A 26,107-nucleotide genomic window follows, 5' to 3' on the forward strand; every position below is an offset into this window, starting at 1 on the left:
CTACAGTGGAGTGAAGGCTCTGGGTGGCTGACTGTAGGCTGGGAAGAGAAGTAGGGAGGAAGGAGACAGAGGCAGTGGGCATACACCACACTTAGGAGTCCCACTGTGGACAGTGACTGACTCAGCAGACTCTTGGTTTCCAACTTTATAACCTTCTCAAAAAACTTATATATAACCTATAACCCTCTCTATTTTTGGAAACAGTAAAAGATCATTGAGAATAAGTTCAGGTGATCCAAGCAGATAGTCAAGCTCAGTGTCATTTCTCATCAAAAACCTGATTTCCAAATGACTGATCGTCTACTATGACTCACAAACTACTTCCAAAGGCAATTCCCAAACACAGATTACAAAACAGATACATTTTGATAATGGCAGCACCCCTGAAATTGAAGTGACTACTTTGAATAAGTGTATGCTTGGCCATAAAAGTTCTACTATCTGTCCTTTCCCATTTTTCAGTCTTCAGAGTCACGTACGGTAGGTAGAAGTAGCAGGACTTAGAGGAACGCTTTCCTAAAATGCATTATACACCTTAGGATGACTTTCTTGTGGCCCATGAATAAAGTGATGTATGTTTGCTTATACTGACTTTTGTGTATATTAGAAAAAATATACACAGTTCATCCAAATCATAATATCACATACCCTACAAAGTGTCTTTGATCAATACATTTAAATTATGATTTGAAATTTAAAATATAAGGTTTTTAAAGAAACCTATTAAAAAAAATAATACTTTTGTTACAGCAAAATCATCAGGGTGTAACACATGACTCAAGCTTGGGAAACACTGGTAGGACAGAGATCGTGGGCTTTCCAGGTGTCCAGACTGAAGTTCAAGTCCCACCTCTGCCATTTACTAGTTACTGAAGGACCCTGTGAACGTTGCCTAACTTTTACGAGTCTCAGATTACTCACCTATGAAATGAAAAATACCAATACTTATTTTACAGGGTTTCCCTGAGGACAAAATGAAACGAAGCACGAATACCCCCAGCAGAGCCCTGGGCATGCAAGTTGGTACCCAGCCAAAGGTAGCTATCAGGCTTGACAGTCCAAACATTATACACATATTCAAACAAATCCCAGCCATGTGGCTATTTATATCAATGTGTCCATTTATTCCAGCTGACCTTTGTTTTCCATCTGAATTGCATTACCGCTGCAAGTGAGCAGTCACTAGGCTGAAAAGGAAGATCAACAACACAACTGAGGGGCAGAGGCTAACGGGAGGCCTGGAGGCACTTAGACTCAGGACCTGAGTTGGGTTGGAGGGGGGCTCAGAAAGCATCACAGCCAATACACAGTCTGTGTTTCCATAGTGATGTTACCCTTCTAAGAGCGCAGCTTGACTGAGCATCAACCTTATAATTATTAACTCAGATTCTAAACACGAGAAGCCAAACGACCCGAGCAGAAGGAGAGCCAGGGACAGTCTTATCAAGAATGAATCAGCCTCTTTGATCTTGAGGTAAACCAACCCACTTAAACATCAAGCTTCCACCTGGGGTTTTTCCAGACACTAAAATGGTTTCCTAATTGTCAGCTGTCTGGAGGTTCCAGTTCAAACTGGCCTTAAAGAAAAAGAAGGGGGAAAAAAAAATAGTCCCACCACTTTGCCAGCGTTCACACTCCATTAAAAACATACACAGATCCATGCTGCTCCTCCAAAGAGACAAGGCCTCCGAAAACATTCTTAACTAAAAACAATCCAGGTGAAGTGAAGACAGATTATTCCACTGAATTTGGAACTCAACACTCAAGTATAAAGAGAGGGGTAAACAGAATGAAAACAGAGAAGAGTCAGAAGAGGGTTCAGCTGGGCAAGAGCCGTGGAAATCAGCCTCTCGCGCTACATTTCCAGAAGCCTCTCCCCTACCTACCCACCCAGACCGTGTGCGCGGCACCGTGAATTAATCAGCACGTAAATCACTGCCTTTGTCTGCGGAAATTGAATTTAGCTGCCAATCTTGATTGGGGGCATAGAGGCATCCTCCCAGAAAGATCCCAGCTCTCAGGGAAAATGCCTTTTCTCTCCTTAAATCAAAGCTTGCATAAACCCAGGGAAACAGCTGCCGCTGGAGCCACAGACTTTGTGAAAGGTGGCAGGCTGAGGACGGTAATTATAATTAGCAGTTACATAACGTGTTTGTTCTTCAAAGTGCTCTACAAGCATCAGCTAATTAATAGCTTACTATGCCCCATGCGGATCCACTGGTTTTTCATGTAGTGACTAATCCCTGTACCCCCACTGAACTCTGAACGGGGGAGGCAGAGCCGCCTGAGCCACGAAGCCAATGGCAGAGGGTCCAGAAGCTATGCCCGGCTCTCTAATCAAGGGATTCCATAGGGATCTCAGGGCCAGGAACACTTCCCCCAAATGTTTAACTCGGCATCCCATGAGACAGCTGCCTCATTGCCTCCAAACAATTCTTAGAAGCGCTACTGAGATACACTAATAGAATGGAATGGCCATCAGTCTGGTCCAATACGGCATGAGCTCCTCTCAATTTCCCTAATGAGACTGGGACTCTGGAGTCCTTGGTTAGTTACAGGACCGCCCTCGCTTCTCTCTGCAGGTAGGGTTAAGTCAACGAGAACTCCCTAAGAACAGGTTGAACTTGATCACTGGGTTCCCACCCACGTCTACCCTTCTTTGTTTCTATGCTCACAGTCTCTGGCCTACATCCTCTTCCGTCTGAGGTAGAGACGACCCAAGGTGGGAACTGCGTGGCATAGATGCCTCCAGTAGCAGCACTGAATTCTTCACCTGTTTCAGGGAAGTCCTTGAAAATCCTGAGTCTGTAAAACATTTCACATATGTGCATTTCTTTGGAGATAAGTCTGTTTACCCTGTTGTCCCATTCATTGAGGAAAGTACCTCAACCATAGTGTATGCTGAATGGGTACCTATTAAGTCAATTTGATAGATTTCACCAAATTCCTATGCCCCGCATGGTTAGGAACCATTGCTCCATGGATAAATAATCACTAGCAGTCCCCATGTTTCACTTGCTCTGGCTGGACTTTCCTATGGAAAGCTCTGACCGGCAAGACCCAAGACATGCTACCACAGTTTTGCTGCAGGTCAAACCAGAGACCCAGCCCAAAGCTACCTTGAGATTTCACTCTTCAGAGATCTGTCACTAGAACCAAGCACGTCAACATCTAGAAACACATTCCCCAGAGCAACCGTTTGTCACACCCTGTGCCTAACCCTCACAAACAGAGTCACTGCCTTCTCCCACCTTGTCTCTTGGAAGCAGTGCTATGAACTGAAACATGAGGAAGTGCTTACTTGTGACTCATGAGAAGACCTTCTTCAAGACAGGCCAATAATTTCAGTAAAAGACCTAACAGGTTCAAGGTGCTTTAGACTTTTCAAAGTGCTCCCCATAAATGGTCTCATTCGATTCCCTCCCAATAACTCTTGAAATAGGAAAAGGAGACTTTATTTTCCCCCTTTTATAGACAAAGAAACCGAGGATCTGTGCAAGTCACACCTTACCCGATGACACACAGCCCACAGATGACACTGCTGGACTTTGAACTGATGTCTCAGAACCCCTTTTCACCAGGAGCCCCATTTGGGGCATATACCCAAAAGCAATGAAAGCAGGCTCTCAAAGAGATATCTGCATGCCCATCCTCACACCAGCACTGTTCACAATGGCCGGAAGGTGGACGCAACACAAGTGTCCGTCAGTGATGAATGGATCAACAAAATGTGGCAAATACACACGACGGAATGTTATTCGGCCTTTAAAAAGAAGGAAACCCCGCCATTTGCAAAATCACGGATGAACCTGCAGAACATCATGCTAAGGGAAATAAGCCAGTGACAGAAGGACAAACGCTGCCTAATTCTGCTTATATGAGGTATCTAAATTCGTCAAATCCACAGAAAAGTAAAATGGTGGTGCCATAGGGAGGAGGAAGTGGGGAGTTACTGGTTAATGGGTACCGAGTTTCAGTTTTGCAATATGAAAAGAGTCTGGAGATGGGTTTCCCAACAGCGTGAATACACTTGATACTTTAAAATGGTTAAGGCGGTAGACTTCATGTTGTGTGTGTTTGACCACAATTAAAATTTTAAAAACAAACATTAAAAAACCTCTTTACCCATTACACCACCTTTTCTTTGAAAAGCTGCCAACATGGGCTAAGTTAGGACTTTCCAGTATGCTCCCGGAGAAAACGGTTCACGGAGAAACATTTCTCAGCCAGCCACGTAGAGGAGACGGGAATCACTGTGATTTCAGGTGAGTTGCAGAAGACGATGCCCAAGTTTATTCTTCCAATCCACCCTCTAAATCTTCAGGATTTAGCCAACACACCTAAAGCCAAGTGCTCACTCAGGTAAATGCCACAGCCAGGCACAATACACCCAGGAAGCGGTGGGACTGCTGGCGGTCCCCAGCTCCTATGGGCTGTTAGCTTCCAGGAAACAGAAGCCCCACAGAACAAAAGCCTATACCTGTGCATGTCAAAGCACTTTTCCTCCAAGTGCCTTTCTCCGTGCAGACAGAAGTGATCTTTCCCCCAGCACTCTCAAAGCCCTCTTGACAGATATAGTGAGCCACACTGCCCGGGCTGGAGCTGTGATTCCCCACCAGCACTGCATGGTGCACTTCCGGAGGACGGCCGCACTTGATCTCTGCAAAGGGAAGAAGCACAGCACTAGTTACAACCCCCAGCTTCTAGCCCTATAGTTCACATTTTAGGAAAAAAACATTTTGCCACAATAGAGCCCCCTCATATGCGAAAGAGAAAACATGAACCCCATCAAATAACCCAGCTGCAGATACAGAAGATTGTTCGGGAGATGCCTGGGTGGCTCAGTTGGTTAAGCGACTGCCTTCAGCTCAGGTCATAATCCTGGAGTCCCGGGATTGAGTCCCACATCGGGCTCACTGCTTGTCAGGGAGTCTGCTTCTCCCTCTGACCCTCCCCCTTCTCATGCTCTCTCTCTCATTCTCTCTCTCTCGAATAAATAAAATCTTAAAAAAAAAAATAAGAGGATTGTTCGGAAAAAAAAATAAGAGGATTGTTCGGAAGTAGAAAAAATAGACATGCCCCAATTCAGTGAAACTTAGAAACGTGTACACGAAGAAAATATTCCAATTGTAAGATTATTTACATTACAGAGAATTCTTTGGTCAATGAAACAATCCATCTGAGGTTCTTTTAAATATTAAGATTTTCAGGTACTTTTTCCTATGTATCATGAGATCACAAACTCCTAAGTAGATGATAACATAATTATTGTTTTGTTGCCAACTGATTATTAAATGAAATAGATACAAAATCTTTGAACTTTTAAAGCAAATTAATAGGGAAAGATATATATAGTCTAAACATTCACTTTATGTTTCTATAAAGGAAAAAAAATCAGCTGCATAGAAGGAGACAAGCCTAGAGTTATAAAACTGATTTGAAATTTCTTCTCTGCAGCTCTGACTACTAAAGCACACTAGAATATTTACAGAAACTATCTAAAGGAAATGGATTATGACGCTACCATTTCAGACTCAGCCAAACTTTACTTCATGTAAGAGTAGAAGAAAGTCATCTTCAAATATTTTGCAATTTTTGAAAATCCACATGTTTATCTTTTCTGTTAAAAAACACCCTCCAGCCCAACAACAACAATAAAATGAACCAGAATTAATATCCTAAAAGAAGGGGAGGGCAGGTTTTAGAAGAAACACTAGCAAGCAATGAAATGTAAATGATGTGTAGGTTAAGTCTCCATAATCATTTAAAATGTGACTAGAGGGATGCCTGGGTGGCTCAGTCAGTTAAGCGTCTGCCTTAGGCTCAGGTCATAATCCCAGGGTTCTCAGATCGAGTCCTGTATCAGGCTCCTTGCTCAGTGGGGAGCCTGCTTCTCCCTCTGCCTGCCACTCCCCTGCCTGTGTTCTCTCTTCCTGACAAAATTTAAAAAAAAAAAATTTAAATGTGGCTGCAGAGCTTGATATAACTAGGAGTAAAGGATTCTACAATAAAAAGTTGAACAGTGTAAAAAAGGAATAATTTGAAAATAAAATTCCAAATTATTTCAAAAACTCTGAGCAATGAGGCAAAGGGAAGAAACGAACATGCCAAATTCCTCACGAAGTCGTGGGAAGTTCATACACACAATTTTATTCAAGAAAGCATAATAAGTCTAAAATAAGAAGGCCATAGTCATTGCAAATAGAGCCAAGAGTCCCAGTTATACCCAAATACAGAGAAAAAAATATATATAATTTCTGCTGTTCACTCTAATGTTTAGTTTTCTCCCCAGTATGTAGGAAGCCAAGAAAATCACACAGTCTTGACATGCAGGCTTTTCAAATATAAGGGTAAAGTGCCTCTGACCCTTGGTTCCAGCTCAGGTCCTGATCTCAGGGTCTTGATATCAAGCCCTGTGTTGGAGTCTGCTTGAATTTCTCCCACCCTCTCCCCCTGCCCCTCCTGCTTGTGCTCTTTCTCTCTTTCAAATAAATAAATCTTTAAAAAATAAAATAAAATGTAAGTGCATTTATTGAGACAAAGAACTCAAGATAGAGAAAATGGTATGATCTGTTCCCAACTCCCCAACAACCATTCTTGGCCTTAGAAACAGGTAGCTTCTCTTAAATGAGCTTCTGATACAGAACTGGCGGATTTAATGGGACTGCACATGGCTCTGCCCCACTGTGGATGATTGGTTTGTTGTAGAACCCCAGAGTTCTTTCCCAGAGCAGGCTTTCATCTGTTGAATTGAAGTTTCATGAGAACATCAATATAACAGCTCAACCCACCCGGCCCAGTCTCTTGGGTCTGTGATTTTTTTTTTTTTTTGAAAGATTTTTACTGATTTGTTTGATGGAGAGAAAGAACACAAGCAGGGGGAGAAGCAGAGGGAGAGGGAGAAGCAGGCTCTCCACTAAGCAGTGAGCCTGACGTGGGGCTTGATCCCAGGGCCCTTGAGATCATGACCTGAGCCAAAGGCAGACACTTAACCAACTGAGCCACCCAGGCGCCCAGGCTCTGGGATTTTAAAAAAAGAGTTAGTCTCTGGTCAGTGTAGATTCACATCATCAGCAGTTATGGGACCAGAACAAGGTGGTCATTTCATAAATCCTCCAACCCTGCCCACCTCAAAAGTCCCATACTTGCTCATAGGGATTTATTCCCTTTTCATACATGTTTACCAGACACAAGGCTTCTTAGCCCTCATCATGTTTTTCCCGGCACCAAACCTTTAGATGTATCAACCAGCCCAAAACAAGACATGAGTATATTTGTGTGTACCTGGGCAACCAACCGAACAGGTGGTTAATGTTTCATAAGGCTGCCCAGTCACTGTTGACATCCAAAATATCTTCTAGTTAAAACCCGGGTTTCGCTATAGCAGGAAATAGAGGGAACAGCAGTGAAGAGATTGAGTGTAAGGGTTTATGTAGGTTTATGGACCTTGAAGCTGGAATTCTAAACAGCACATTGGAGAGGTTTGGGAAGGAACCTAGTGATAGATCATTGGGTTAAGGGAGAAGCACAGATTCTAAACGTATAAGAGTACAGAAGATACCTATGTTGGCTTCCAACTTTGGACGTGACTAAGAATAGTGGAAGCCATGTAAAAATATAAGATTTTTAAAAATTCATACCAAAAATATTAATTTGGGAGTTGATGAGAGATCAGTAGCTCAGTCTCTGGGGACTATAGTTCAGAGACTCAGGGAGATGTCCAGTGGTGGGCAACCATGACTTGGTGAGTTCCCGTACCATAGCTACTCAAGATGGATAGTCCCTTGGTGAGAGATAGAGTGGATTCTAGCATGACTTGGATTAAACACATGGTTCTAAACAGCAGCTGTACATCTGAACTGCCTAGGGAACTTGGAAAGCACAGCCTCCCCTTACCCAGAGATAAGTCTTCCGAATCAGTAGTATGGAGTTGGGTTCTTGGCATCCACATTTCTACAAGCTTCCAAGTTTGAGTTTTATGCACACGCTCAGCTCAGAACCTAAATTAAATACTAGTAGGAATAGCTACCATTTATCATCACATGCTTGAGGGCTTAATGTCTTTCTCTGAATATATTATGTCTTCCCAAATACATGGTCAGTCTGGAAAGAACAGAATCTTTATTTGATCATCTCCTGCACTCCCACAAAGCCTACTTAAAATAATACGTTTTGCATAGTAAATACAATAAATAATTGTTCATCGATAGCTTGCCACTACTTTATCATTGTTTGAGATGTAACAATTGTTCCTTTGATATGAGTAACAGCCCCTGAGGAAAGAAAGAGGCATCAGGAAATTTTAAGTATAAATAACAAGACAGGTACACATTACCTTTACATTTGTTATCCAACAGAGGGAACTCACACCTACCAAACGCCACGTAGATGAAAGTGGAATAAAAGACTCATAAAAACTAATATCAGTGTTGTACCAGGGAATTCTGGGAATGGTGTTCAAACCTCAATCATTTTATTTTATTTTTTTTAAGATTTATTTATTTATGGGGGAGCCAGGTGGTGGGTATTTTGGAGGACACATATGACGTGGTGCATAAACAATGAATTCTGTTACGCTGAAAAGAAATTAATTTTTTTAAAAAAGATTTATTTATTTATTTATTTATTTGACAGACAGAGATTACAAGTAGGCAGAGAGGCAGGCAGAGAGAGAGGAAGAAGCAGGCTCCCCACTGAGCAGAGAGCCCAATGCAGAGCTCGATCCCAGGACCCTGGGATCATGACCTGAGCCGAAGGCATAGGCTTTAACCCACTGAGCCACCCAGGAGTCCCGAACCTCAATCATTTTAATCATAATAGCATTCATCAAAGTCCTACTAAACATGTCTATTAAATATATACTATCTCATTTATTCATCAAAGAAAACCTTGCAAGGTACATGGTTTCTTCCTCACAAAGTTTAAAGGTATGAATATGGAGCTTAAGAGCCCCTCAGAGCTCCTAAGAGCTAAAGTCATGTTCAAAAGTCCACCACCGATAGAAGACAGAGCCAGTACTCAAGCCGTGGGATGTATGACCCCAAACTCCAGGTCCATTAAATCTAGGGAGCCTCACAGTGAAGGGGTCAAGTCTAGGCCCTGAATAGGACTGAGCTGAGAAGTTAGCTAAAACCTCAGGAGAAAAGGTTGCATAATGAAGCATTCAAATCAGATGGAAGAGTTCTTAAACTCCCTCTTCCAAATCTTGTCTCCCACAGCTTTCCCAGAGCAAGATAGCTGCTGGAAACAGACTTAACCCTACATCTGTGTGATACCCTGGAGCCTTCTTAGTACTGATGTCTAACGCCATAACAGGGTTCTGGCCTGGGTCTGGCCTGGCATATGGCCCTGTCACAGATATTCCCATCATGCTTTAGAGAGATGGCAGCCTCTGCCACTTCTACTCAGACTAAGTGGTACCCAAGAAAGCAGATGGCTACCATTAAGAAAGACTCCAAAATCAATCCAACGGAGGCTGCAATAGGTAGTAAGAAAAATATGGTCCTCCACGAAATGCCCAAAGTTCTCACTATCACAAGGAACTAAGCCATTTAAAAACAGCTTATAACCAAAAGAAAGAAAAAAAATAAGGAGCACAAATCTTCATTAGATATGCATTAGGGGTGTTCATTTAAACACATTTCTCTGACTAATTATATTATGAAGGAACAACGTTTGGAGATGTGTCAGCAATACAGTCAACTAATTATGAACATGCTGGGAATTTTTTTTAAGATTTATTTATTTGGGAGAGAGAGCATAAGCGCATAAGTAGGGGGAGAGGCAGAGGAACAGACTCCCCTCTGACTCCCCCCGAGCACAAGCACCGAGCCTGATGTGGAGCTAGATCTCACCACCCTGGAAGCATGACCTAAGTGGAAAACAAGAATCAGATGCTTAACTGTCTAAGCCACCCAGGCACCCCCATGGTGGGGAATTTTTCCTTACCATCCCACTATCTTTGATTTTATTCAAATAATCAACTTTAAAATGGGGTGGGGGGGTACTGTGCTGTGCCTGTTTCAAGGACCACATTCATACTGTAATTCCATTTCATATCTTGAAGGTAAAAATGTTTATCTACACTACTAGCTTTAATATTCAACCCAAGAAAACATTCCAGAAGGAAACTGTTTGATGAAAGGTATCGGCAATTTATAACACCTAATCAACGGGCTGTATCACTGGTATCATCCCCATTGGCAGTTTCTCATTAGAAACATCAGCACAATAATGTGATTGATTTCAGAAATAACATAGTAATATAAGGCTTCATCTAAGACTGTTTTAGAGAGCAATAAATACCAAGCTGAGAAAGGAAAAAAAAAAAAAAAGACCAATAACGTCCATAAATTGAGGCAGACATCTTGCCAACTGCCAGGGGAATGAATGATAGACCTATTCCACAGGCTGATATTGACTCAAGAAAAGTCTTTCCAGAGAAATAAACTACTAGCTGGAAAGCTCTGGCAGAGGAGCAGAAACAAGTATGAAAACTGAAGAAAATCATATTAAAGTCAGTTTTCATTTACACAACAATAACAGAAATGTCCCTGTTGTGCCTTAGAGTCAAAGCAGAATTACAGATCACCTAGAAATCGGTGGGGTGGGGCAGGTTGGAAGGGTCCAAATGGTCAGGCAGATTAACACCAGAGTCTCCACTATACTCGTGCTCTGGATCAGATAATTCAGCACTTAGACCTTTACTGTCTTCATCTGCTTCATTTGGAAAAATGTCCCTTTCCCTCCCTTCATGGTAAGCTCTCCATGGGCTATACCTACATCCCATATTTTTAGACTACCCCCTGCAGTCATGGGAGTTATTAATATTCCTATGAATATTAATCTTTGTGACGTGTACCGGTAAGAAATACGGCCTAAGGAATGGGGCTGAATAAATGTAACCTTACGACGAAGTTTCACGTCTTTTATGCCATGTTCGTAATTTGGCCACATGTAGTTAGAGCCTCCTTCCAGGATCATCTGAGCTCTGAATTCCATGTATCATCGATGTGGGGGGTTGGAATCTAGCATCTCGGTATGTGGCAACTTGCACTTAGAAAATGTTATTACGATCATCAAAGGAAAATGGGAGGGTTGTACGATGCCATGAAGCACATTCTCAAGGAGAGCTTATTAACTGCGGTGACTAAGCTAATGAGCTCATTAGTGCCAAAAAGTCCACTCGCCCTTAAGGCAGCAGAAAATAATAATAATAACAACTTTTTGATGTATTTTATATTCCCAAGTCTTCCATGAACTTTAGCCTTGATGAACAATGCATTTCCTTCAGATCATATTCATAGAGAAAGCTCACTTGGAAGAAGAAAAAAAAAATCCATTTCACGTAACAACACTTATTGTCAACAAATAGCATCTGGTATGAAAACAGCTAGAATCTGAAGACTCCAAAAACTGCAGGGGTGACAGGGTAGGAGAAAGCGTGAGTGCTGGAAAGAAAAAAAGAGTTTTTCAACATCTCTCCTGTAAGGATCTTTCATTTGTAGAGGTGATAATGGCTGTTGACGCTTTGAACCGCACATGAATCTTTCTTTTTTACCAAAAGTAACATTAAAACTCTTCATTTTAATGCTCTACTTGTAGGCAGAATACTTGAACTGAAAACTAATAAATTGGGTAATGTGAAAGCTGGAGAATTTTAGACCTTTCCCTTCTATGGTGGGAAGTTTTGCAAAGATCTGACATTTTGGTAAGAGACACTACCTGCCACTCCCCGCTAGATCATGACGCTCTCATTACAATGGTGAATATGTAACTGGCAGTACCGAGTGCTTTCTACCATTGTTTCTCATTAAATCTTCATAGCAGTTCTACAGGATGGAAACAATCTTATTCCCTTCTACAGAAGGAAACGAGTTGAGAGAAGTTTAGAGCTAGTTCCAGAACTCCCGAGTGGTTCGCCCAAAACTCACACAAGTCTTTCTGATTCTAAGGTTCCCACTTCCCCACCCCGTGGCAGTCTCATAACCAGTATCATGGTTCATTCTGCACACTCCGGTGACTCCGAACATTTGTAAGGGATGTATTTTAGTGGCATTTACACTGCAAAAGGATAACACAAGAGATTTGTTGAGTGCAGGCAGGAAATCAATGCAGTCTTCCTAAATGTTTGAAAAGATCAGTATGTGGTGAGGTGCCCAAAATCCATTTCAAACAATTACCTGGAACACAGAAGATAAACACAAGATACGTGGCTGCCACTGTGTCCACCTTGCCCCACGGCAGGCACCACGAGTCAATCACAACACTCTTTCCTGCTGGGCCTCCATGTGAACCTTCTCCAAAGCCTGACTGAAAACCCCGAGAGAGCAGTGCAACAAAACTTCTCCACCGCCCCTCACCTGAATGCCCTAATTTGTGGTCCAACTTACATAAAAACTTTGTCAAATACTCTCAACTTGGCAGAGATGAGATGGGGCTCTACTACAAGAACCTCAAAAGATGAAGAGCTGTCTCCACAATAATACGTATTCTTCAGGGCAGGTCCCAGCCCACACCGTGGACTCCCAGGCCCTCCAGCCTTTCCTTGTCACCTCCCACCTCCAGCACTCACAAGGGTTGCTTCTAACATGGACTCTGCCTTCAAGAAAGTGCTTTGGGTTCTCATATTGATACATAAGCTAGTGACACAAGGTAAGTCACTTTCTCTCTGGTGAGAATGGGAAAGAACACCCCCTATGCGTTGTAAATAGAATATCTGTGAAATGAGAAATAACCAATTAACCACCTCAGAAGGCATTTCTAGAGATCAGATGAGACAATGTTTACAGAAAACCTTGTCCACCTTAAAGTGCTGGCCACCTTTGGAGAAATCAGGCTCTGCTATTCGTAGACTTTAGAAACCATGTCCCATCCTCATTCACCAACTCAAAGGAGAAACTCTGCCTCTGCCAGCAGCCCATGGTGCTGGACCGCTCTCTTTGGAGGGCCACTTGCGTGGTTATGGGGAAAACCAGGAGTCAGTCCATGGCCTGGCTTGCACTAAGAGGTCACACCAAGTGAGAAGCACACATGAAGATATGGAAGACAAAGTCAGAAGACGTGGCATCAGGAAAAGACATGAAGCTTGAGAACTGAAACCAAAGAGGAGGCCCGGGTTTCAGCAAGCCTCAGCCCAGGTTAGGCTGGACAGCAGTCTGGGAGCCAACTCGATGCCCGCCATGGTCTGTGCCACCTTTTGAAGAGGATTCGGGTGCTTCCACAGGACTTAGGTACGCTCTTAGGTATGCTGGGCCCTGTACCAGGTGCTGGAGAGATCGTGCTGAACAAGACTCCATGGTCACAGGGCTCTTAGATTCAAAGTCCAGTAGGAGTGACATAAACCACAAAAATGGTCATAAATAATGTGCTTGCATACTGGGGACTAAGAGAGAGAATGCTGTCAGAGGTGACACCAAAGCTGAAATTTGAAAGACAAGAAGGCCCTTGCTATGCCAAGAACAGGGAGACTCCGTGAACAAACAAGTGAATAAGGAAAATGTGGTGTATACACAGAATGGAATATTACTCAGCCTTAAATAAGAATGAAGGTCTGACAACTGCTACAACATGGATGAACCCTGAAGACATTACGTGAAGCGAAATAAACCAGACATAAAAAGACAAATATCGTACAAGTCTACATATATGAGGTACCTAGAACACAAATTTACAGTGACAGAAAGTAGAACAGAGGTTACCAGGGGCTGGGAGACATAGGAGGGAGGAGTTATTGTTTAATGGATACAGAGTTTCTGTTTGGAATGATGAAAACATTCTGGAGATAGATAATAGTGATGGTTGGGCAACACTGTGAATGTACTTAATGTCACTGAATGGTATACTTATCAATGGTGAAAATGGTCAATTTTTTATCGCGTGTATTTTACCACAATAAAAAAAAAAAGTTTAAGGTGGTTGGCCAGTATTATAAGTAACAGGAGAAGAATTTGCAAAAGCCCTGAGGTTGATAAAAGCTTGGCCTGTGGTTGGGAGAGAATGATGGCAAATGTAACCTGTAAAGAAGCCAAAAAGGCCAAAAACCCTGCTGGCTTCAGAGGCCATGGTTAGGAGTTTGGATTTTGTCTTAGAAGACAGATTTTTTTTTTCCCCAGAACCTTCCATCTGGTCTACCTCCACTATAAACCAGTCCTCACCACACTCTTACACAGCAAGCAAACTACACGAAGGCAAGAACACACATCACCTCTTCTCCAGAATCATCCTCCTTCCCATGAGAACTCTTAGCATTTATTCATTCTTCTCACATAATACGTAGGAGTTCACCATTACATCATAGTTCATGATTGACCTGTGTTTGCTCTTCTCCCAGACCCCCGATGATCTTGGTCACAAGGGCTAGAGCATATCTAACATCAGACCTGGGCTCTGGATTGATAGTCGATGACAACACAGTTGAAGAGATTCCTTCACTTTGCTTCTGGCTTGGCTGAATTTTTAAAAATTTAATTTCTTTAGGCTCCCACAAACAAACTTGCATCTTTTCTGAAAATGAAAAAAGTCCTACTAAAATAATAGGAAGCACAAACCGGAGACTGACACTGTCTTCTCTAGAGAGCTGATGGACATGGGGGACTGATGTTTCCATAAGTCCCTCCCTAAATCAGAAGAGGGAGCCACAGAAGCCCTGGGCATTAGGAGCTCTCCTCCTCGCTTCCAGCGCTCACTTCTGAGGCTCGCTCAGAGGGGGACCCATGTCAAGGGGTCCTGGCCACGGTGGCACACAGAGAAGGCAAACAACAGGGTCTACCAACTGTGCCTTCTCTGATGGGGAAGTCTGTGAAATCGGACACAAAAGCTGGGTCTGTGACACACAGCTGCTCCCTTACCAAGTACCTGTTCCTCAGAGACATGGAAGTTCACAGTTTGCTAGAGTTGTCAGTGGAATTCCCAATTCCAGTGGCTTTAGACCTCAGAGCTGAAAATGCAGTGCCGGCTGGCCCACGGCCAGGCTTCTGGAGTCCCAGGGATGATGAAGGGTAAGTAAGAAGGGGTGCTCAGAGGAGCAGACACAGCCTTGAGAAGCTGGTGGCCATGTGGTGACGTGGGGGAGGAGAAGGAGGGTGTCAGCGGCAGACGGAGCCGTTATTAAGGAAGGAATAAAGAAGTGAAGATCTTCCAAATAACAGTTCTTTGGGGACTTTAACAAGTACTCTCCTCCAAATTATCTTTCCCCATTCTCGGTCCACACAAACTCTTTCATTTGGGTTTTCCTATATAAATCCTTAGGGAGTTCTTTGATATGCATTAGGGCACACTTTAATCCAAGTTCTGCATTTTAATTGATCCACTGAAAGATAATGTGAGAACTAAAATGTACCTTTAGAATTTCTTAACCCCCAAGATGACAATTAACTATTAAAAATGTGTTTAGAGCCTGAATCACAAATCAGACCAGCACAAGAATTAACTTAGCCAAACACATCACTGGGAGGTCCTAGCTATGCAGTAAATTCAGTGAAAACTGTTTCCTTTTTTCCAAAATGGAAAACAGCATTGTTACTTTGTCTAAGGCATTTAAAATTCTTTCAATAAAGAAAGAATATCATATATGAAAATCATCCTGGATCCCCCCAGTGGAAGTTACCAATGTTAATATTTTGATGTATCACCTTCTAAACTTTCATGAGCATATATGTGCATATGAGCTTTTTCAAAATTAATGTGATGTTATTCATATAATTGATAACTCAGTAATATACTGTTAAGCCTGACCTATGTCAATAAATATTATTTTCCAATGTAGTTTTTATTGGCTACATAATATTCCATTTCATGTACATGCCATGATTTATTTAATTAATTTCCCATTGATAGACATTTGGGATTGTTTCAATATTTCACTTATAAAGAACAACAACTACAGAAAATTATAAATATGAGTGCTTTCTACTTCTCTCCACAAATAAGTTTGACAATCTGAATAGAATCAATGATTTCCTAGGAATATGTAAATTACCAAAGTGGACCCCAAAAAGGATAGAAAACTTAGACCTGTAAGTATAGGGTTTTTTAAAAATAGCCCAAGGACTACCTCTCTAAAAAAGCCACATCCAGATAATTTGCAAGTGAAATCTCCCAAGCCTTTAAAAATTCTATTTAGGGGCGCCTGGGTGGCTCAGTGGGTTAAAGCCGCTGCCTTCGGCTCAGGTCATGATCCCAGGGTCCTGGGATCGAGCCCCACATCGGGCTCTCTGCTCAGCAGGGAGCCTGCTTCCTCCTCTCTCTGCCTGCCTCTCTACTTGTGATCTCTGTCTGTCAAATAAATAAATAAAATCTTTAAAAAAAATTATATTTATAGTAGTCCAGAGAAGGAAGAAAGAGAGAAATTTTTTCACATTCTTTTTTTTAAATTTAGAATAATACTGATACCAAACCCAACAACGATGGCATAGAAAAAAGAAAATAAACCAACCTCACTTCTGAATATTAATGTAAAATTTCTAAAGTTTAGCAAATATAATCCAGATAAAAAGAAAAAAAACCAAAGACCCAGAAAGAAGGCTCCATTCCAGATATTAGTTTGTAAGATCATTATCAGGAAATCTAAAAATATAACCTTACCATATGACTTGGTTAAAGCAGAAACGTATATGATCACTTAACACGTCTAAAAGATGTAATAAACGTAAGTCATTTCTGAATTTTTTAAGCCCCAGTAGAGTGAGACTAGATAGAGGCTTCTTTAAGATTATGTCATGCCAGGGGCACCTGGGTGGCTCTGTCAGTTGATCATCGGATTGTTGGTTTTGGCTCAGGTCATAATCTCAGTGTCCTAGGATCAAGTGCTGTGTCATGCTCTGAGCTCAGCACAAAGTCTGTTTGAGATTCTCTCTCCCTTTCGTTCTGCCCCTCTCCCCTGGACGTGCACACATGAGCCTTCTCCTTCTCTCTCTCAAATAAATAAATAAAATCTTAAAAAAAAAAAAAAGAATACAACTTCTGAAACCAGAATTTCTGGGTTCAAGTTCAGCTCGATCACTAGCTATATGACCTTGAACAGATTACTTCATTTCTCCATGCCTCACTTTCCTCATCTGTAAAATGGGATAATAACAGTACATACTCCTAGGGATCCTATAAGGATTGATTGAGTCAATTGATATAAAGTGCTTAGAACAGCATCTGGCACATGGCTCTGGGTCAGTGTGCATAAGAATATAAGTAGAAATCCATGTCAAAGAGCCAAGACCATGAACGCATTAATGAAAAACTAAAACCACTGCCATGAAAGTCATGAATAAGGACACTCAAAGTCAACACTACTATTTAACTTTTTGTTCTGAAAGTACTAACCAAGTGGGTTGATCACGAGAAACCTAACTTACAAACATAGAAAAATAAAAGATGGAATTATCATGATTTGCCAATAACTATTCCTGAAAATACCAAGAGAATCAACTAGAATGCCTCTTAGAGACAACAGGAACTTACTGGATCTATTTAATTCATTCACCACCCTAAAGAGAAATTCAGAGAGAAATACGAAAACAATCTCAAAACGACAGAAGCTGGGATCCTGGACCTTTTGAAAACTCACCTTGGCAATGTAACTTTGGGGACTCCCATGTGCCCAAAGCTGTGCAGCTTGAAACTGTATCTTCCAGGTCACTGAAAAATCCTTCTTTGCAAGCATAGCGCACCTGGCTGCCCAGCCTAGAAGTGTAATTTCCAACGATAAGGCCATCTGGGACCTCAGGAGGGAGGCCACAGTCTATTTCTGAAAATAAATGAACGTCAAATTCATTACTATGTGAATATGAATTTACAAAACTCATCGTCTCTCTCCACCTCTACCCCATCGTCCCCTTTCCCTCCACACACACGTACATCTGAGCGAGATTTTACATAGACTGGTTCATTTCCATTTTGACTTCTGGGCATGTTTCCAGTGACTGTCTCTATTCAATCTTCTGGCCTTCCATCAGTAATAGCATCTACACAGACACAAAGCTGATGGGATTTGGCAGTCAACCCTCACTAATTCACACTAGTTAAAGAGAAGCCTAGCCCAGTGGAGTAAAACATTTGAATTGCAAAACACCTTCAGATATATACGGCTTTGTAATTTTCAGAGTCATTTTTCTATTGCTGGTCCTTAAGAGGGCAGCTATGTTTACTATATAAAATCATGTTTCATGGGAGAATATCTACTAACTGCTAAAAATCCCGGAAGTTTACCAAGTGTAGCTTTTTTTTTTTTTTAAATCTAAGATAGCCAGCCCCTTTTACCCTGTAATATTGACTTTATTTAATAGGTTGTACAGATGTGCAAAGGAACAGATAATCTCCACTTATATCCCCAACACAGTCCCCACAGACACAGGTTCTGAGCAGAAGAAAGTCATCTGAGAGCAGAATCCCACTTTCAGAAAGCTCCCTTCTTTGGCAAACACCCACCTATGCATGACGTGGTGTCTCTGGCCGGGTGGAAAGGTTCAGGCCCATTCTCTGGCAAGTATCCATCCATACAGTAGCATTTGAAACTTCCATAAGTGTTCACACACCGTCCTCCTTGCCTGCACAGGCCGGAAACCTCACACTCATCGATGTCTTGAGACCCAGATATAAGAAGGGAGAGAAAAAACAATAAAAAGGGAAACACAAGGACACAGGGGCATTGGAACAGCCATTTCTCACATTCTCAATCTACCCTTGCAAAAAAGGATGCATTTGTTTGCAAGGGCATCATGAGTTTTATTTCATTCTTCAAAGGTTATTTTCATATACCCTTTATGCCACCAGTACTAAAAGGTGCTCAATAAATCCTTGTCAATGTTGTTTTGGGAATTTACAAAAACCAACAACTATCACCAACTCTCTGACACCCAAAAAAAGAGCCCCAGAGAAGCATGCTGAAAATGTTCAATCACTACAAAATAAGGATAGCCTCTACCTCATACCTGAAAATACCTGAAGGATGGGGCCCCTGGGAGGCTTACTTAGTCTGTTAAGTGTCTGACTCTTGGTTTTGGCTCAGGTCATGATCTCAAGGTCATGAGATCAAGTCCCTTGTCAGGCTCCTTGCTGGGCATGGAGCCTGCTTAAGATTTTCTCTCTCTCCCACTCTGCCCCTCTCTTTAAAAAAAAAAAAAAGAAAGAAAGAAAGAAAAAAAAAAACCTGAAGTAGAACTCCAAATATAAAACAATTTAAACCAGAGTGAAAAATGCTTTCTAGCTCATGACCACAGGGTAAGTCAGGTAATAAGAGGAAAATTCAGAAGGGTCTCACTAATTTTATCAAGATTACAAGAACTTAAGACAAGCTTTGAGAAGAAAAATACATGCCCCTTGGCAGACTTTTCTCCTTGACTAAAGACAGCCCAAAGTATCAGGTACAGCAGTAAAAACCGCATAGTAATTCAGAGACCGGAGAATAAACCTCTCTGCCAGTTAGTGGATTTCCCCCCCCAGAAATGACTTAGAGAACAAAATAAAAACTGTAGGAATGCCATCAGAGCCATACACACACCAATTTCACAAAACAAAACAAACAAAAGAACCTTAAGTGAAATGGGACTATTCCTAGGACACTTGCAAGAACCATGGTGGGGGGCAGGGAGCAGGGGAGCCAAGAACAGGGAATAGCAAGACTGAGGAAAACCTGGTTGTTACCGGGCTCTGGGATTTTAAAGGCTGGTAATTTTGGAAGGACCACTATAAAGTGGCCAATATTCTATTCTGCCAGATGAAGAGCATTTTGTTTTGTTTTGTTTTCTAAAACCTACTAACACCATAGTTTCACAAAAGAAGGAAGAAAATATCAGAACCCTTTTAAGTTTTGTTTGTGACTTTATCAAAACTCACTATACTCTCCTTTTTGTTTGCATTTGGGTCTTGGACCAATGAACTCCTCATCACTCACTGATCATTGTTAAGGAGGCAGCAATTACTGTAACTGCTGAAAGAGGCCACACAAGCTACCACTTCTGATCAACGTACATCTCTAATGCAGCAAACTTCGGGGAAAATCTGGGAGATCATCTCTAAAGATGGTTGGTCATTTCTTGGGGATTCAAGAGTGGAATCCATTCCCCCTCCCCGAGGGCGGGTCTAGAGGCTTGCTTTGGACAACAGAAGGCAGCAGAAGTTAACGCTGTGCCTTTTGTGAACCTGATCTGGGAGACGGCTGGCAGCTTCGTCTCTCCCTCTGTTGGCATACAGTGGCCATGTTGTAAGGAAATCCAAGCTATCATGCCTGGCAGAGAAGTCACTCGGGGGACAGCCTAAAGATGAGACATCACGTCAAGAGAGAGGACCCCTGGAAAACTAAGGTGTCCTGACTGACAGTCAGCATCAAGGCCCTAGAATGTGAAAGAGGCCTTCTTTTACCTACCAGCCCAGCCCAGCCATATGAGTTGTTTCCATAAGAGTGAGAGAACCACCTAGCCATGGAATTGTGAGTAATAATAAATTGTTGTTACAAGCCATTAAATGGGGTGGGGGGTGGGGCAGGGGGCAGGGAGTACCATTATGCAGTAATAGATGACCAAAACACTCTTGACATATGAAGAGATGCAGAAGTCCAAATGAAATTAAGAGGATACTGGGTGTAAAGATTACTTAAAAATAAAATCTTAAAAAAAAGGGGGGGGATACTGCAATCAATGAAAAAAGGGGAACTTCTGAAAAACACAATGAGAACTTGGAAATTAAAAATAAACTGTGGGGGGGCGCTTGGGTGGCTCAGTTGGTTAAGCAACTGCCTTCAGCTCAGGTCATGATCCTGGAGTCCTGGGATCGAGTCCTGCATCAGGCTGCCTGCTCAGTGGGAAGTCTGCTTCTCTCTCTGATCCTTTCCCCTCTCATGCTCTCACTCACTCTCACTCTCTCTCAAATAAATAAACAAAATCTTTTTCAAAAGTGAAAAAACAAAATGTGAATGCCAAAAATAAAAACCCAATAGAGGCTCTGAATAATAGGTTGGCCGCTGCTGGAAAATAAATTTGCAAATTCCAACTTGAAGAATTTGCCAAAAACACATAGAAAAGGAAATCATATGAGACAGAAGGTACAGGACAATAGACAACATAAGGACAGATCCAAAATATGGGATATTCACTTAAGAGAAATTGCAGAAGGCACCCAGGTGGCTCAGTCATTTAAGTGTCTGACCTTTTGTTTCAACTCAGGTCATGATCTCAGGGTCATGGGACTGAGCCCCAAGTCAGGCTCCCTGCTCAGCACAGAGTCTGCTTGAGATTATCTCTCCCTCTCCCCCTCCCACTTATGCTCACTCTTTTTCTCTCTCCCTCTCTCTCTCTCTCTCTCAAATAAATAAATAAATCTTAATTGAAAGTTAATATCAAAGGGAAAATTTCCTCTGCTTATGTATTCACAATCCAAAGCACCTTTTGAGGTGACAGGCATTAATGTTGAAAAATGAAAGTCATCTGAGTTTCATGGAATAAAAGAAAAATCTATGAAAAAAGAGAGAAAGGAATTGTAATCTTGAAGAAAAGAAAACCAATCTGACCTAGGACTTCTTGTCTGAGACACCAAATACTAATGGAATATTTATAGAGTTCTAAGGAAAAGGGAGCAAGACATAGTACTATATTTAAGTCAAGGTATGACATTTTAGAACATGAAGGATCTCAGAAACTATACTATTGACATTTCTTTTTTTAATCTTTTTTTTTTTTCTTAGCAGATTCCATACCCAACACAGAGCCCAACGTGGGGCTCAGACTGAGAACTGTAAGATCAAGACCTCAGCCAAGATCAAGAGTTGGAAGTTCGACCAACCGAGCCACACAGGAAACCCTTGACATTTCTTTTCTGAAAAAGATTTTGAAAAACATCCAAGCCAGCGAAAAACATCAGAATAAAGAACGTCAAGAAGGGAAACAGAATTAAAAACGATGACAACAAAGACGTAAGAAACGAAACCAATAAAAACTCAGTTAAACAACTGATAACAGGGCACCTGGGTGACTGTCAGCTAAGCGTCCGCCTTTGACTCAGGTCATGATCTCAGGGTCCTGGCATCGAGCCCCGCATTGGGTTCTCTGCGCAGTGGGGAGCCTGCTTCCCCCTCTCCCTCTCCCTCTGTGCTCTCTGTCTCTCTCCCCGCCTCAAATAAATAAATAAAATCTTTAAAAAAGAAAAAACACAGCTGTTGATATAAAATCATGGGCTTCTTTATAATAGTTAACAAAGGATTCTTAAAATCTAAAGCATAGGAAATAAAATCAATCTCAATCTAGCACAAACTTTCGAGATGATTTCAACCCTGCAGGATCCAGCATGTGTTCCTAGAACGAGATCCATCATTTTAGCTTATCAAGATTCTGTATTCCAAGGGTGGGGGTTGTAAAATGTGGACATATACCTTTGTCACAGTAATCATCTTCCAGCCTGCCCATCTGCCCCAGGCTCTTCAGAAGACAGTGAGTGGGAATAAATGGATTTTTTCAGTAGAAACAGGTGGTACCAGTACCACAGGGCAAAAATGTGGCTAGGTAGCAATGGTAGGGAAAAGACAGAGTTTCTAGATACTGATCAGCTCTTCATGAGTCACCACAGTCATTAATCGGCCTGCTTTGTGTCCAGTCATTCAACAACCTAATAACAATGATTGTTAGAACGAGCGCTAATCCAGATGACTCCTGTGTGTCATCTGGCACAGGCCAGCCACTGTTCTAAACCCTTCATTACTTATTACTAATTATTTTCATCTTATTCCACACAATAACCCCATGAGCTAGATGCCATTATTCTCCCCATTTTACAGCGGAAGTAGCTGAAACACAGAGTGGGTAAGTAACGACACTAAAATCAACACAGGTTAAGTGGTGGGAAAGCCACACTTGGAAACCAGGCATGTAGCTCCAGGACCACACCCTTAGCCACTGGTCACACCGTGTCTCCTGTTACAGTCCCACTATACCATCAGCCGATCAATAATTCAATCTTGTCCACAGACAATATCAAAGAAACCCATTGTCTTCATGAAGTCCAGAAGCACCTAGCATCTTTCCCTGAGATCGGTGACGTCATTCTGACCTTTAATGCCCTGCTACCTCTTAATGCTCACAAACCGTCCCTTTTCTAACCTATTCTAGAATCTTGGCTGCATAAACATGGTAAGCTCATTAGAATAACTTCTCCATGTGGTAGATTCCAGGGGCCTAGCAAGGTCATAACATGTTTGCTTGGGAAGGAAAAACGTTCTCAGCAACTGAGCAACCTTATTAACAAGCCTAAGTAATCGAGGGGGAAATTTTCCCTTGTCCCATTGTATATACCGAACTATTTAACTTTATCCACAGCCAGAACAATTCCTTGCCTGAAAGTAGCAAAACCGAGCAGGACACGCTGACCTGGTCCCAGGGCCCCGATGTTCTATATATACTCTTTCCATCTAATAGCCTGGGCTTGAAAGTCAAACAGACCCTTGAGAACTGACTCTGCTACTTATTAGATGTACTCAGGTCTGTTCCTTAACCTTTCTAAACCACTTTTGTAAAATGAAGCTAATTAAGTCCTAATACATGTTGGCTAATACGTGAATAGGCCTTGCCTTTCTACAGACTCTGTTCTCCCTGGAGCACAAGCCACTCCTTCAGAGCCTGCACCGAACCCTCAGTGTGACCATGAGCCAAGCCCTCCCACACACACATACACAGACTCTCCTGGGTTTCTTGGCTGCGGTCTGGGGAGCGGCCCCGTGGCTTGTCCCCCAGGATCGGAATCCTCGGACAGAATCTGAAAATGCATCTGGAGGACCCTTAGCTAGAACAGGCGTGTCAAAGAAACAAGGGTTTAGCTTTGGCGGGCGTGCCCGAGAGGCAAGTCTCTGAAGGCCCCTTTACACACAAGCTCTGGCCTAGAAATGCCTTTAAAACCTGAAGGCTCAGAACGGACTCAGTGATAAAAGTACATGGAAGAATTTTCACGTAAATGGAAATGCTATCACAGCCTGTTCTTCTCCCTGTAGCCAACTAATTACTAGTTCCTTTGACTCCATGCAGGGGAGACGAAAATGACTTCCTCGCATCTTGGAAAGTAACGTTACTGCTTTTTTCCTACCCTCTTGCCTACCCAATGCAAGCTAAGAAGCCTGCATCTTAAGAAGCCACAGTTACTCAGAGGGACACAAACATCCATTTAAGATCAAGACGGTTAAATTCATATCATTCGTTGCTAAGGTCCGGTATTGGCAAAGATGTGAAGAAATGAAGACCTTCGTGAAATGATCAGTGAGAGAGAATATTGGTGTGAACTTTTTGGAAGACAATCTGGCACAATGTACTGAAAAATAACAATGTGTAGGTATACCTTTGATACAAAAATTATTTTCCAGAATTTATAACAAGGAATAATTATCTGTAGAGATGTACGTACAAGGATGTTCACTATAGCATTTCTTATGATAGCGTGCACACACACACACACACACACACATAAAATATGACAAGCAGGAAAACAACCACAAGAAGGGAAAAACTAATCAGTTAAGTAACACAGTACAGCCACATAATAAATTGTGTGTAGCTGATACATATAAGGTAGGAGACCATATCTAAGATCATGCTCAGAGAGGCATCGGTCATGAACAAAGGACCTGAACTGAAAGGGTTATCCATTTCCTTCACAATCTTGCCAATGCTACTACTTTGTTTAGGAAAATCTACTTTAGAGATGCCTCAAAGCTCCTGTCCCAGTTACTCCTCCCAAAACTTTAAACTAGTGGAGCAAAACAAGAACCATGTGTGCATATTTTACTACACTCAACAAGGTCTTGGGAAGGAATCTGGGATCCCTATATCCTAGGGCGAGAGGAAGCCAGAGGCAAGAGTGAAGTGTGGGGGCACCTGGGTAGCTCAGTGGGTTAAGCTTCTGCCTTTGGCTGAGGTCATGATCTCAGGGTCCTGGGATTGAGCCCTGCACTGGGCTCTCTGCTCAGCAGGGAACCTGCCTTCCCCCACCTTCTCTCTGCCTGCCTTTCTGCCTACTTATGATCTCTCTCAAATAAATAAATAAAATTAAAAAAAAAAAAGAGTGAAGCATGGGAGATGTTCACATGTGCAGGAGCTCAGGCATGCCCTTTCATTCCCAAAGAGAAACAACAGTGCCTTAATCAAAGCCTCTTGCATTTAAGGGAAGGATGCTTTGGTTTAACCATCTTCTGATTCAGAATCTTTGGCCTCTCTCTCCTTCCTGGGAGCTGGAGCTGTAGCGGGGGCCTGAAGCCATCACCCACCAGGATTAGAGACGTGACTAAACAGGAGTCCAGGGGACTCCACAGGGAAAATAGTCAGGAAGCTGTTGGATGCGAGCAATGCACTGTTGAGTGCAGCAGTAACTCCCCAGCCCACTTTTCCTTAGGTTTCTCTGTCTTTGTTGCTTCCTTGTTTTAGAGTAGTAAAACATGATACTTGTGAAATAAAACACAGCTAAAACAAAGGATTAGGATTTGGGGAGCAAAATCCCATTTGGAAGGAGCACTGGGAGGAACCTCAAACAGCAGCAAGTCCATTGGGCAATATCCCACACAGAGCAGAATCCCAGCGGGACTACACGTTATGTCTGAGCCCGCAGCGGGCCACTCCAGGACCAGAAACAACAGGCAGCTGAGAAGCTTGAGAGCAAAGGCTCACACAGAGAACAGACTCCTGACCTGGGAGAGAAACCAACAGACGTCTTGGCAGGGGAAGGGATTGACATCTAGCAATGATGGTGTTTACTTCACCAGAGGCAGACTATGTGATACAGGCTCTGAGCAGAAGGTTCTGGAAACTGATGAATGGCAACTCATTTACTCCCTCTGGGAAGTAAAATTTTTCCTTCCTTTTTCCCCATTTTCTAGTTAAGGCTGAAATGCTGTTACACTTCTCTAGGAGAAACGGCATCAGGCCTTTGATACTGCAGAAGATGAGATGAATGAAAAGAAGGCTGCAGCCACCATCAGACTAGAGAGGGATTCCCAACACCTGGGGAATTCAAAGGCGCACAAAATGCATTTTGCAATTCTCAGCAGACGTGGTAGGGCCATGCCTCCTTGGAGTCGGGCTGGTAGGGAGATGACAGCGCCAGGCCTGCTCCCACCAGCATCATCTCTCTCCCACCCTCCTCACATTTG

General features: G+C 42.3%; 1 protein-coding gene across 5 annotated transcripts in view; it reads right to left on the reverse strand.

Moving 5' to 3' along the window:
• The window catches only part of SUSD1 (sushi domain containing 1), a 170,830-nt gene that overhangs the window by 127,899 nt on the left and 16,824 nt on the right, over nucleotides 1-26,107 (reverse strand). For all 5 annotated transcript variants that reach the window (XM_032865599.1, XM_032865597.1, XM_032865598.1 and 2 more), the window contains exons 4-6: nucleotides 18,421-18,573; nucleotides 17,561-17,740; nucleotides 4,481-4,660 (exon numbers count right to left, since the gene is read on the reverse strand). In XM_032865599.1, the coding sequence (XP_032721490.1) occupies nucleotides 4,481-4,660; nucleotides 17,561-17,740; nucleotides 18,421-18,573 (513 nt within the window). The remainder of the gene's footprint in view (nucleotides 1-4,480; nucleotides 4,661-17,560; nucleotides 17,741-18,420; nucleotides 18,574-26,107) is intronic.

The sequence above is a fragment of the Lontra canadensis genome, unplaced genomic scaffold (genome assembly GCF_010015895.1).
Source record: "Lontra canadensis isolate GAN:19392208 unplaced genomic scaffold, GSC_riverotter_1.0 scaffold30, whole genome shotgun sequence".
NCBI classification, from domain to species: domain Eukaryota; kingdom Metazoa; phylum Chordata; class Mammalia; order Carnivora; family Mustelidae; genus Lontra; species Lontra canadensis.